Below are 14284 nucleotides of genomic sequence, written 5' to 3' on the forward strand. Positions count from 1 at the left end.
TATAGTTGGTCTTTTACGGGGAAAAAAAAAAAACGTGCTGATCTGTGTGTCATCGTGTTTGGCAAAGCGCGTATCTAAAGCCTTTCACATTGCTTTTGTTACTCTTTAAAGAGGTCTTTATTACCGCGTTTCATGCTTGGAATCGCAATCTCTCATTGCCTGGTGGACCCGCGGCCTGAAGCATGCCTCTACCCTACATGACATTACAGAATATTCCGTATGGGTTCAAGAAAACCAAAAGCTGTTGATTTTTCAATGCAATACGCACAAACAGGACTACAATCATCATCCATGATGAAAAAAAAAAAAAAAAAAAAAAAAAACCTCCGGATTTTCTCAAAAGTGATTTGTGATAATGCTTATTTGGCTACCCTCCCGAAATTTGTAGTTTAATATTTTACCCGCCTCTATTAGACGTGATTTTCTGTTATTTAAACTATTCGAATAACATAAAAATTCAAACAAAACTTAAGAGAGAAGGGTTGCAGAGCTTATCTGCTTCAGGCAAGTAGGTTTCGCAACTTGGTTGCTTGGAACAGGTAGACTCTTAAGCTATATGGATTTTTATGTTATTCGGGCAGCCTAAAAACAGGATCTTCATCCCCTCCATTAGACGCCCAAATCTACCAAAATATGTGAGATCTAGTGATCAGTTTTAAGTGCCCGGTACACGCTAACAAAATGCAAGGCGTCCATAGCAACACAATTTTACAACCTAAAATGCCGGTAGTAGATGTAAAAATCTTGAAATTGAAGCAGAACGAGAATGCGGTTGCCTAGATCTAGTTCTAGCTGGACTTGTTGAGATTTTTTTTTTTTGTATTTCAATCTGATAGAACGAGTCAATTAGGTACAGTGCATTTTTGTAAGGACTTCCCTTTCCTGACAAGCAAATTACTTTCCTAACGAACAAGTTTTTAAAGAAATTTCAAGGGAACTTTTTCTACTTCATAAATCCTTCCTAAATTCCATTTCAAACTGAAGGTGATTTGATTCTGCTACAGACAATTATGCAGTTGATCTATATCAGCAAAAAAAAAAAAAAAAAAAAGAAAGAAAGAAAGAAAAGAAAAAGAAAAAGGAAAATGCAGGGAAGGTAAGAAAGAAGACCACACTTGTTCCATACTTCCATGTGTCGTGTTTTAGTGGGCAAGGGCTCTATGTCAATTCAATTCTACTTTCCTCTCTCAAAATCACGTCAATCTTGGGAGGATTAACGCAAGTTCGACAGATTGGGCAAATGGGTGCCTTCAACAACCACGAATCTATGCACTGGACATGGAAGCTGTGCCTGCAATTCGGCAATAACCTGCATTTATCACCCATTTTGAAGTTCTCCAAGCACACGGCGCAATCAACAGACCCAGACCCTTTTTCTGCCGCCTTGTAGTCGAAGCAAGGAAGCCTTTCCAGGTCCCCGGTGGACATCCTTTTGGTCCCATTGCCGCTTCTTTGACCCATATTATCACCCTGATTCCCTCCCCTGAAAGCTCTGCCTGCGATGCAAACATGTATGATCACCAAAACAGCAATACCCACAAACAATAGTATGACGGAGATGAGTAACTCCATTTCCTTGCTCTTCATAATAATACCCAGACAGCTCTCTCTCCCTCTCTCTGTTCCTTTCTCTTGACCCAGCCAGCGACAACCAAAATGTCACCTCATTCACTTTCCGTGCTTTTCGAACGCAGTGACCCAGAAGCGCAAAGCTTGTGAACGTCACAGTCGTACATCAAAATCACTGATTTCACAAACAAGTGCTTCAGTTATCATGAAAAAAGCTGAAGAGAAAAAATGGAGGAAAGAAGGTACATGTGTTCCTTGAGGAATGACAAGTTTTGGTGGGTAAAACAGAAACTGAAGGTCGCATTTGGTTACAAGTGGGTTGCTTCTGTCTTTTCAGGAATCAGGCTTTTAAGCTTCTTCCAGCCCCTGGCCTGGAGCCTTGCCAACAATACTCTGCAATTTTCAGGAAGTGCTGAAGTTACACATTGACCCTCGAGGTTTCTTTTTGTAATTTTTTTTTTATTTTTAACAATCTAAAATACAAAATACTTAAAATTATTTTTACTTTTATGTCACATATTAATGCTTTTTAAAACCCAAAAAAAAAAAAAAAAAAAAAAAAACACCCCCATAAGAATTTACAAACAAAGGCAATGAAGTTTTGGCCCCAAATAATTCATTAAGGAATTTTAATATGTAAGCGAATACCATTTCAGCCTAAAAAGCGTTTAAATATAAATTGAGTAATGCTATATGGTGCTTCATTATCTCACTATATTACATTATATTGACATGGAATTGCCAACTCATCTTTAAATCAGTTTTTATTAAAAAAAATAATAATAAAAAAGAAAAATCGAATGGAAATTGGCAATTATATGTCAGCATAGTATAATAATAGTGTTATATATAGTATTACTCATATAAATTTACTCTCGAATGATTGCATAATTTTAAATTTATTCCGTGGGCTTCTAAATCCCTTTTCTTACTCCTTATGTTTTTCGCATTTTTCATTTTACTCGTTCTGTCCAAACCCGTCTAAAAAGCGATTTTAGGCGGTTTTGGATGTAATGAATGAAATGAAAACGTGCAAAACTCAAGGAATTAAAAGTCGGATTAAAAACTAAGGGAATTGAAATCGCGCAATTACTCACAAAGTAAATATATATTTTTCCAAAAAAAAAAAAAAATAGGAGACAAGAATGGTGATTGCAATTTGCAAATAATACGTATTTATTAAACAATACAAGAATATGGAAAATGATAGGAGGGGGACAAAAAACCGTCCCCTATCACCCTCTTTTGATTTTTTAAATCAAAAAATATATAAATTTGTCCTTTGATGTCACGTCAAAGGACAAATTTTAATTTTTTTTTTCTTTAAAAATGAAAAATGGGGTGACGGGGGGACGGTTTTTCCGTCCCCATGTATCACTACTCCAAGAATATAGTACTCTAGCTTTTTAAAACCCTTTTAGATTGATTCGATTTGGGCTCAAATTTGATAAAAGTGTACTTAAATTTAAGAATAATATGTAGAATTACATAAATTTCAATTATTTTATTATTCACATTTTTATCAAAATTGTAATACTTTTAAGAGAAAAGTATACATAACCCTTTCAAACTACCACCTCATTGTCAATATACCCTCCAAACTACCAATTGTGTCAATGTCCCCCCTTAAACTACCAAAAAATGTCAATGTTCCCATAATGACAAAAATGTCTTTTATAAAATTATTAAAATAAAATAAAAACTAAAAAAAATTATTAAAAAAATATAAAATAACAAAAATTTATTCCAAAAAAATAATAAAAAATTAAAACTGTTTTTTATTTTTATTTTTTAAAAAATAATTTTCAGTTTTTTTTTCATTTGTTTTATTTTTATTTTTTTTAAAAAAATAAATTTCAGTTCTTTTTCATTTTTTCTTAAAAAAAAAAATTGTTCTTTTTCGTTTTTTAATTTAATAAAAACTGGTTTTTCTTCTACTTTTTTTTTTTCATTTGTTTTCTTTTATTTATTTTTTAAAAAATAAATCACAGTTATTTTTTGTTTGCTTTTTAAATTAAAAAATTAAAAATTTGTTCTTTTTGTAATTATTTTTTTTAGTTTTAGTTTTAATATTTTGAATTTATGAGGACATTTTTGTCTTATTCAAAAAAAATTAGGGCTATTTTCGTCTTTTTGTTAGTCTTAAGGGGGACATTGACATTTTTTTGTAGTTTAGGGAGGGATATTGACACAATTGATAGTTTAAGGGGTACATTGACAATTAAGTGGTAATTTGAAGGAGTTATGTGTACTTTTTCCTACTTTTAAATTAAAAAAAAAAGGCATGACTTAACTTGCATGTTAATCTAGTTGATGCGCACAGGCAATTTAATAATTCCTCCCCTTAGGAAAAATAAAATAAAAACCTAATTATTCTTGACTGCAAGCCTGAAACTCCAACCCTAGATAGGATAAAACTACAATTAATCCAAATTACTTGGTGGAAAAAGGGGAAAGTTTTAGGTCACATATCGCCTATCAACCTACAGATTTGAGGTGTCGCCATTTTCCAAACACATGCAGCATACTTTTCTTGCATGATAATCAACTGTCTCACTTAATAAAGTTACTAATTTTTATTACAAAAAACAAAAAAAACCAACCACCAACACCAACTACCCTCCAAATTATCTTCATTATTTATTTCAATCTCTATAACGGAGTTGGGCAACCGATTGGTAGTATGCGTCAATCTCTCTCATTCATGAATATTTTCAATACACGTGTCAAAGCATAATCGTTTCGTGTGGTTCCTATGGTCATTATTTCTTAATTATTATTATTATTATTTCTGGCTGATCTTTAGGCAATCCAGTGACCTTTCATCTGAAGATAAGTCCATCCCTTCATGCACTTAATTAGGCAGCTAATCCTAGTTATAGTGATAGTTTAATTAAGATAAACATTAGAAACAATATTTTTATTCTATTTTTATCCTATTTTACTGATGTGGCAGTACCATTCAGTCTTTGAATCAGTCCTTACTAATATATATATATATATATATATATATATATATATATATATATATATATATATATATATATATATATATATATGCCTGAAAATGAAGTACCCAAATCAAATCCATTCAACATGTACTTAAACTAAATCTTAATCCATATAATCAAATTGGAAAAATTAGCTAGCGAATTGACCAGCAATTATCTTGTAATCTAGTGGTATTTTTTTTTTTTTTAAATTATTGTGAAAAAATGAGTAAAGAGAATGGAATTGGACTTATGATGAATATAATAGAGAATAAGATCATAAGTTTTTTCTATTGATTGGCCAAACAAATACAAAAAGAATACACTAATGGATATTACGGAGACATGTTATCCGATCCAAACCTCATCCAAACTTGTCCAGGTCACATCTACCTTCTTTCTTCTTCTTTTTTATTTAATTTAATTTATTTATTGTACTTTAATTTCCTTTCATTATCCAAACTTGGGTTGCATTTATTTTTGGGGTGGTTTAATTAGAAAGAAGAAAAAAAAAAATAGAGAAAACTGTACTTACCTTCTTCGTGATTTGCAATAACTTTACCAAACTTTAAAAAGTAACAACCAATCCTTGAATTCCTAATTGAAACTTGCTAGCGCGAGTATTAAAAGCCACAGTCAAAAGAGTAATGCTAAAAACTATACTTATATCTCATCCTTATCCCACTATATATGCTAATGTAGTAATATCAATTGACCCTCAAATTTCTTTTTCTTTTTATTTTTATTTTTAACAAAAATTGATTAACACTACCACATGTCAGCAAAATGAGATATTGATGAGATAAAAATATGGTTTTTAACGTTACTCCGATAAAAAAAATCACCAATCCTATGGTGAATAAGTGGTCGATAACGTGACTGTTGATCTATAGCCAAGAATATCATGATCAATTCATTCAAGGATAGATAGATATCGGAAATAAAGGACAAACTTACATGTGTACATATATGCAATGAGTAACATTCGACATTTGCGTCTGGTCAAGTTCTTGTTTCTCAGACAGTTATAATCACCCGTCTTATATTCCTATAATAATGAGTTCTAGGAGAAACTTTTGGGTTTTTCGATCAATTATAACATATTGCAGAAACACCATATCTGTGCTTCTTTCTACTTTCTTCATTTTCTTGTTCAACAATCTCCCTTCTCCTAGCTTGCTCGACATTGCCACTATGGTTAACACTGAGGCTGCTAGAACAGCTGTGGGCATTATTGGTCACTACTTCAAACCTAGCGCGCTCCCTTATGTTTCATTTCATGTTCCATTCATTTGTCTGGTTTTTTTTTTTTTTAACTTATTTCTCTTTTGCAGGGAATGTCATCTCTATTGGCTTATTTGCCTCCCCAATGTAAATTCTCTCTCCGTGGGTATGAGAATGAGAATGTGTATAATTATATGTATATTCACATTCTTCTTGACATAACGCGTTAGACTACAATCTTATTAGAATTCTGCAGTTAATTAAGCATGCTTATGAAAAGTTTAATTCGGATAGTAAAAAATGGACAATATTGTATCGTCGAGTGCGAGTCGTTACTCTCGATCTCTCTCGTATTCTTGATAATATATAGTATAAATTGCATGCAGCCCAACATTCGTTAAAATATTGAAGGCAAAATCAGTGGAAGACTTCAAGCCGGACCCTTACGTAGCAACAGTACTGAATTGCGCAATGTGGTGTTTCTACGGTCTCCCCCTTGTCCATCCAGACAGCTTTCTTGTCATCACAATCAACGGCTGTGGGTTAATAATCGAGATCATCTACGTTACCGTCTTCTTCCTATACTCTCCCTGGTCAAAGCGTGTGAGTAAATTAAACTACCCATCACGTACATATATAATAATTAACTTAATCAATATTATATATTCTAACATTTCATGTTATTTGCATGTACGTGCTTCATTGTCTTAACCGATTTATATTTGTTATAAATATTTGCTTTCAGCGGAGGATCCTCATTGCTCTTGTGATTGAAATCATCTTCTTTGCCTGCGTAGTTTTCGTTACCCTACACTTTTTCCATACCACCAAAGAAAGATCCACGATAATCGGCACAGTGTGTATTGTCCTCAATGTACTGATGTATGCTTCACCCTTGACTGTCATGGTATGTATGTATATATATCTCCTCCAATGACATGCATACATGTAATATATATATATAAATAGATGAAAATATGCTACTATTTTTTTTTTTTGTTCTTTTGACAGCGCATGGTCATTAGAACAAGGAGTGTGAAGTACATGCCATTCACTCTATCAGTAGCCAACTTCTGCAATGGAGTCGTTTGGATGATTTATGCCCTCCTCAAATTCGATCTCTTCATCTTGGTAACTCTATATAATAGACTAAGTTTCTGGTTGGAAATCTTGTTATTTCCCTGCCTAATTTAATTTAATCTGGTGTTTTGTTTAATAATAAGTGAGAAATGTATAAAATGGAACATCACATCCTTCTGCTAGCTAGTCTGTTGGTTCAACTAGTTCATATGAGCACAAAACAAAATAAACAAAATATTGTCCAACCTGTTGGGGAACATGTTTTAATTTAAATAAGAAACAAGAAAAGTTAGCAAGTAGGAGAATCATTTCAACTGTCGAGTTAGATACATAATCCGAAAGAAGAAGTCATGCTTCTTGAAAAAGATCAAGAAGCGGCTCATTTAGCCACATTGTGGGTGCAAAAATTTGCATTTAGCGACTTTTCTTGGATATGATTTTCTTTTTCCCCCGGTATGAATTTTCAGCTAAACTGACATTTTTCTTTTTTGATTGTTCTAGATTCCCAATGGTTTGGGAACTTTTTTTGGTTTGGGTCAGCTCATACTGTATGCCAGCTACTACAGGTCGACCCAATGGGACAGAAGAGCACGTGAGGCAGAACTCTTTTATGCATAAGCATCTCACACTGCTATTTATTGTTCAATTTTTTGGAGCCACTTTCACACACATACAAATATAGGAGAGGTCAAGCAGTCGTATCAGAAATGAAAACTAATACAGCAATCAATTTTTTAATATGGATCAGAAACATATTTGTGAAATCTAATCCGAATGATCTCCATTTCATATATACACCATTAAATATGTGAAATATAATCTGGTCCGTAAAATAGAGAACATCCAAACAGGTCATAGCAAACTACAGTCAATACTGCATTCCATCAACCAAATGCTTTGGCTGAGAGTACATACCAGATTGAGATAGCAGTGAGGTTCAAGTTAATCATAACAATAACAATTATCACTACTATATCAATGAGAGATCTTACAGAGAGGTTGCAGGGCCAGTCCAACAACCATAATAAATACACATGTTTTGTAAACTCAAAAGGTATTTAAGAAAAAAAATGTTTAAAAAAGGGAAAACAAATAACAAAAGCTTTACATCATCAAACAAGGTGAGATGTGTAGCACAGCTCCTCCGCCTATACCCACCACCATCTGTTTATCTCATCAAGCTACCCCAAAATTCTATCTTCTTCCCTATAACTTTGACTAGATCTCTCTGGTCTTCAAAATAATTACACCAAGTTGTTTATGGGACCAAAGAATTTACGGACCACGATACTTGTGGAAGCAAAGACAACCCTGAGGCTGATCGACGGGGATCATACCTCCACCTTTTGATGTGTCAATTGCCTCTAACATGGAAACTGCCTCTTCCATCTCTGGTCGCTTGTCAGGGTTGGCATCCCAGCATCGCTTCATTACATTTGCTAGGGAGCTTGGGCAACATCTTGGTATCTCTGGTCTTAGATTCTGGGATTTCAACAAGAAAACATTGCCCAAAGAAAGGATTAATCATAAAGAATTTGACTTTATTAAACAAAATCTTGAGCAAAAAGACTCGATACTCATAGGGTGTAATGATTGGGGTACAAGTAGATGAGTTACCTGACGAACCACAGCTGAAGTCACTTCTGAGAAGCTAAGGTCGGGATATGGCATGTCACAGCAATATATCTCCCACAAACAGATGCCAAAACTGTACACATCACATTTCCTGTTATATGGATTGCCATTGAGAACCTGTAAACCAGCCAGTTGACAAGTCACTGAAAATCATTCATTAAATGATTGTTTCTGTTGTTTTCCTTACTAGTTAGCTCTAAGTTGCCTAGAAGATGGATTGTTGTGGTACATGGAACGAATATGGGAGCATGGTATGACACTTGTACCGGAATGTGGAATGATGGGGGTAACTCATCTAGATAGTATCATTAGGAGTTAAAAGGTGACAGGTAATCTTGAGACACAAACCTTAAAATTGTAGCTAGATATATTTTATTAACTATGTAAGATTGTAGTATTGTATTTTAACTTGTTCTTTCAAAATTGGTAAATTAAGAAACAGAAGAAAAAAATTTGGATCTCCGAAATTAGTGCATTGGAATGACAATGTTCCATGTTTGGGATCAAGCAATCACAGATCGTAGTTCACTAGGGTAAAAGTGACTTAAGGTAATTCGAAGAAAGCTCTTAGCTGAAACATTAGGACCATTAGTTCAATACCCCCATTGTGCTAAAGGGAGAACTCATATTTAACAAAGACAATGTGAAGCCAAAACTGCCTTTCTTTGTATTAGATAAAACTGAAATTGATGGGAGCATTAGTGTCTTGGCACCAAGAGAAACATTCAACATAATCCATTAATGTAAGGATATTTATGATCCAGCCCTGAGGCAAGATCTCTATCTGTTCCCTAAGAACAAATAAACAAACCAAATTCCCAAGGAAAAGAAGTTTTTTGTATGGTTTTGAAGTCCTAGTCAGAAAAGTATTTTGAAGTCTTAGTCAGAAAAGTATCATGAAAATAAATAGACTACCTCAGGAGCCATATAACCAAGCGTCCCTGTCTCCCCAGTCATGTCATTAGGATTTGAAGCCTCAACACGAGCAACCCCAAAATCAGCGATTTTTACTGTACGTGTCTTGTCCAATAGCATGTTCTCTGTCTTTACATCTCTGTGAACAATCTTCTGCGAGTGAAGGTAACTCAACCTAAAAGATATAGTACATATTAGCCTTCCAAGTGGTTAGATAGAAAAATTCTAAGTCATGTCATTTTTGAAATGGAACCGCAAAGATTACGAAGAACAAAAGGTTGACAAACACTAATTGAGATACAGATGGTGGGTACCCCCTAGCAAGATCAAGTGCAAGCTGGATGACGACCTTAAAAGCTAGCTTCCTTCTCCTGTTTTTTATGAGATAAGATTTCAGAGCACCCCCAGGAAGATATTCCACAACAACACAACAGACACTACTTGGCATGCCAATTTGACCATTATCAGTTTGTATTTGTAGTTCTGATGAGCCCATTGTTGCCCCTATAAACTGGAAATTCAAAGACCAGAATGTCAAGTAAGAAAAAGTACAATGAAGGATGACAGTAATATTAGTTAGTGTATAATATTTTCTGTAAAAACCTGAAAAAGAAAAAAAAGAAAAAGAATAATAGAATAACCTTAAATGTATGGTTGAAGCAGTCAAAAATTCCAAAATATTCAAATGCATTTACTCTTTAAGCAATCATTGAGTTCTAATCAATCCAGAGTGCAATGGTACTTGAATTTCCACTACGTCATTGGGAGGCAAGAGATGCATCCCAGAATATCAAACCGAAGAAAAATGGTTTGAGGCTACCCTATTCAAAAACATTAGCAGCCCCTAACCCCCTTTTTCTTTCTCCTCCAAGGATCAAGGCTTCCCTCAATGGTCAAAACCTTAAGGTTTGTGATATTAATCAAATGGCCTAGATAAAAACAGAAAGGAACCGCAAAGGAAACTCTGGACCACAAGGATTATATAAATAGGCATTGCCACACCCATTCACATCCAATACATGTAATAGAATAATATCAGAAATTTTCAACAAGAATTGAAAGCTTTCTTTCTTCCTTTTATCATGCTTTTTCAATGGTAGTGGAAAAGTTCTAGAGGACCATTTGTTGACTGGTGTTGGCTTCAGCAGCAGACTCCAATGTAGCCAAAGGCTGAATATTGGCAGCAGCATGACTTTCCATGTCTGTCACTTCCATGGAGGTCAATTCAACTAGCAGGTTTAGGTAGCTCAAGCACATCTTACCCACTTCTTCTTCGAGCAACTTTTGTGAGCTTTGAATGCTTAAAGTACTACATCTTTAAAGAAATTGAACAGCAATTTCAATCTTGGCCTGTGTTTGACATGGATCTTTTGTACAAGGCAGCAATACTAGAGCTTATTTTATTTAATTTAACTAGTTCAAGTTTATCCAATTTACTTAACAATAGGAGCTAACTTATTAGTAATGATGCATCTATATGAGAAGATCTCATATGCAAGAAAATTGGTAATCCAAAACACCCGCACTTCTTAGCTTTGCGCCCACCTAAATTCCACAGCCATCTTATTTGGTCATATCAAGAGAAAGCATCCTTGGTGTCATTCAGAGTGCATATGGTTGGTTGGTGTTTTAGCTAGAGGTTGCTCTGGCTAATAGTTGGTTGGTTGCTGATGACTATAAGGTGGCTCTGTCTGCTGCAGGATGTGGATGAGATTCCTTATGGTATTGTGCGATGACTAGAGGTTTGAACCTTATGGACTTATGGTATTGTGCAATAAGATTCCTTGTTGGTTATAGATATTTCTGTTTTAGTAAGATTGTGGGGGATTTAGTTAGGCTTGGCAAAACGGGTTGGCGGGTCAACCTGTTTAACTAACCTGGTAAAAATTGTCATAAACATGTCATACGGGTCATAAACGTGTCATAAACAGGTTGGCGGGTCATAAACGGGTTATAGCCTAAACTCAAACCCTATATATTCGTGTTGTGTTCGTGTCAGATTCACGGGTCGTGCCAAAATTGCCAACCCTAGATTTAGTGGGTGTTGAAAATTGGCTCGTGTAGGTGATGTATAGTCTGGAAATTCCTTACTGTACAGTTTAGTGTTTAGGAAACTTATTTTGTTTCCTTGAGTATTCTAGCTAAGAGGAGCTAGAGTACATTGTACTTTACATTGATATATGAAAGATTTACTCGTTCATCAAAAAAAAAAAAAGGTGCTGGAATCTAATCTTTGTTTCTTGACATGCCAATAGCTCTAGAATACCATTAAGCAACATATGAAACTCATGCTCTTAAATTATTACTTAAACACCCAAATATGTAATAGTAGGGTCAATGAAGGCCAAATAATGAACATTAATCATTCATTTAATTAATAGAATGAATAATGAGGAAACAAAAAGAAACAACAGATTCACAATCACAATTTCATAAAAAGGTGAGATTAAATCCAAATCTTATATACTCTGCAACAGATACACTAGATATATTAGTTGGAAGATTAATAATGAGTGATATACAAGCATATGCTATAAAATAAGAGAGAAAAGTTGCAGAAATAGGAAGTAACCTTAGTAACATTAGGATGATCTAGCTTATGCCACACAGCAACTTCTTGCGAAAAAGCTGCCCTTAATGAAGCAATCTCACCTTCCGTCCTATGACCCTCCTCACCCCAGTCGAGCATTTTAACTGATGATCAAGAAAGGAACCAGAAAACTGCTGTTAATGATTCTTTTTTCTCTTGGATTTTGTTGGGTACTACTGTTAATGAAAATTGTAACAAATGCAACCCACTTAGCATATCAAACCTATTGAAAAGTGGTTAAGATAATATCCTAAAGAAGCCAAATAGATCTTAACTTTATTAAATTAAGATGATGGAGACATTGGTGACGATGACAAAACCAAATCCTAATATTTAGATACCATACTGTACTCGTTGCTGTTTTCCTTATTAGCTGATAAGACTTTAACTAACATCTGTGATCACATGAAAGTTCAGAAGACAACAACATCAACCAAGTGATTGTTGTCATCAGCAAATTCACCCCTAACCCGTGTATGAGTCACGGATTTCAGTAGAGTACATCTACAATGATCAATAACCATTCCCTCCATAAGAGTCAATTGATTTATGTTATGAGGATTAAAAAAATAGTACTTTCAAACACACAAAAAAAAAAAAAAAAAAAGTAGCAATAAGGACGAAGAAATTGTGCCACCTTGCCGAAGTCAGAATGGTCCCCCTAATCCATTATAGAGCCGACCAAATTAAATATAACATCAAAATGAACCAAATTGATCAAAGTCAAGTATATGCATTTATGCAAAACCAACTGGGTATCAGTTAAATTGTCTAATAATTGAGAAAAATATGAGATATAATGAAAAAATATAAAACAAATACTACAAGCAATCAACTTCCATAAAGCATAAATATACTCTGGAAAGAACTGACAGTAATAACAACAGCACATCCTAAAAAAAAAATCCAAAATGGCAAAAAGGAGAAATGGGTTTTGAGAGGGGAAAAAAATAAATAGGAATCTCGGGAATGGAGTGTCAAGCCAAAAACCGATCAAAAAAGTCCTTGCTCTTTTCCCTTTGTGTGAGTAAAAATTAAAACTTTTTTGCAGAGTACAATCAATCAAGAAGAGAACTAGATAGACGAGAATGTTAAAAGAAGAAGAAGGTAAAATTGAAAGTGGGTGAGGGATAGAGACTGACCAGCGACATCCTGGCCGTCGTAGATGCCACGGTGGACGGTGCCGAAGGTGCCACGGGCAAGCACGGTCTTGACGATGAGCTTGGGGGGGTCGATCTCCCACTCCTGCCTCTCCTTCTTCACAGTGTTGGGGGCGGCGGGCACGACGCTAATATTATTATTATTATTATTATTATTAGTAACGAAAATACTATTACTGTTGAGCGTATCTTCCTCTCTCTTCTTGTTCTTCTCCATGGTCCGCACCCTGTTGAGGTGCCTCTCCAGTTGCTCGTCCAAGCTCTTGAGATCAATCTGATCCGCCCTCACAAACCCATCACTGCCCTTCTCCATCTCTGCTTTCTTTCTCCGTCAGTCTCTGTGGAAGATCAGAGAACAGTGAGAGAGAGAGAGAGAGAGAAAGAGAGAGAGAGAGTGGCGCTGTGGCTGGTCTTTCTTTCTTCGGTTTCCACCACGAAATGTGTAGTTCTGCTGTGGGTTTTGTATATCTTCGACAATCATCGTCCATGTGGGGGCACATGGAACTGCCTGAGCATAACGTGTGCTTCTGACCCACTACTTTGGTCTCCTCCCTCTCCCTCCCTTCTATTTAATCTTTTTCTTTTCTTTTCACATGTTTATTTTAATGGGGGTTGACCATTTTTTCATACTATCATTTACCTCCTTTGATTTCTCGAAATTTCAATGGTCTCCCTCGATGTTAGGAGGTACCCCCTCCTATTTTTTTTTGGCCTACTATATATATATATATATATATATATAACCACATTTTCATGATCATGAGATAATACGTGGATTTCGCAATGCTGATGTGACAGTTCTCAATCATTTCAAATAAAAAAAAAATGTAACAATTCTCAACTAATCTTTGAATCAGTTCTTTGTTAAAAAGAAAAAATAAATAAAATGTCAACCGCTTACCTTTGGAAACGCTACTAAGGATCTCATGATCATGCACCGATCTTACCTGGGATTGCAATTTCCAAGTTTGTCTATGAAGAGCAGATCTAATTATATTAGTATTGACTGTCACATCAGCATTGTGTGATATTTATATGATAAAAATGTGGTTTATAAAAGACTTTTTATTTTCTTTTTTTTTTAAGACCGGTCCAAATGTTAGTTGGAACTGACATATTAA

General features: G+C 34.8%; 3 protein-coding genes across 5 annotated transcripts; 1 reads left to right on the forward strand and 2 right to left on the reverse strand.

The window, feature by feature from the left end:
• Positions 1 to 894: 894 nt before the first annotated feature.
• Positions 895 to 1987, reverse strand: LOC133875681 (probable E3 ubiquitin-protein ligase ATL44). Its single transcript, XM_062313885.1, has one exon. The coding sequence runs from the start codon at positions 1585 to 1587 to the stop codon at positions 1159 to 1161; it is 429 nt and encodes a 142-aa protein (XP_062169869.1). The 5' UTR covers positions 1588 to 1987; the 3' UTR covers positions 895 to 1158.
• A 3584-nt stretch (positions 1988 to 5571) lies between these two features.
• LOC133875043 (bidirectional sugar transporter SWEET5) lies at positions 5572 to 7603 on the forward strand. 3 transcript variants are annotated; one of them, XM_062313030.1, is made up of 6 exons: positions 5572 to 5796; positions 5894 to 5949; positions 6170 to 6386; positions 6529 to 6690; positions 6795 to 6914; positions 7365 to 7603. In XM_062313030.1, exons 2-6 carry the CDS (start codon positions 5897 to 5899, stop codon positions 7479 to 7481), a joined length of 669 nt encoding a protein of 222 aa, XP_062169014.1. In that variant the 5' UTR covers positions 5572 to 5796; positions 5894 to 5896; the 3' UTR covers positions 7482 to 7603. The 3 variants fall into 3 exon arrangements, with proteins under 3 accessions (XP_062169014.1, XP_062169013.1, XP_062169012.1); XM_062313029.1 differs by having other exon boundaries at positions 5894 to 5930; XM_062313028.1 differs by having other exon boundaries at positions 5572 to 5783.
• A 65-nt stretch (positions 7604 to 7668) lies between these two features.
• On the reverse strand, positions 7669 to 13690 carry LOC133875042 (serine/threonine-protein kinase STY13-like). Its single transcript, XM_062313026.1, has 6 exons — positions 13146 to 13690; positions 11986 to 12107; positions 9728 to 9924; positions 9414 to 9588; positions 8481 to 8615; positions 7669 to 8345 (listed from the first exon to the last, which is right to left on the reverse strand). The coding sequence occupies exons 1-6, from the start codon at positions 13474 to 13476 to the stop codon at positions 8139 to 8141; spliced, it is 1167 nt and encodes a 388-aa protein (XP_062169010.1). The 5' UTR covers positions 13477 to 13690; the 3' UTR covers positions 7669 to 8138.
• Between the last annotated feature and the right edge of the window lie 594 nt (positions 13691 to 14284).

This window comes from Alnus glutinosa, chromosome 8 (assembly GCF_958979055.1).
Source record: "Alnus glutinosa chromosome 8, dhAlnGlut1.1, whole genome shotgun sequence".
NCBI lineage: Eukaryota > Viridiplantae > Streptophyta > Magnoliopsida > Fagales > Betulaceae > Alnus > Alnus glutinosa.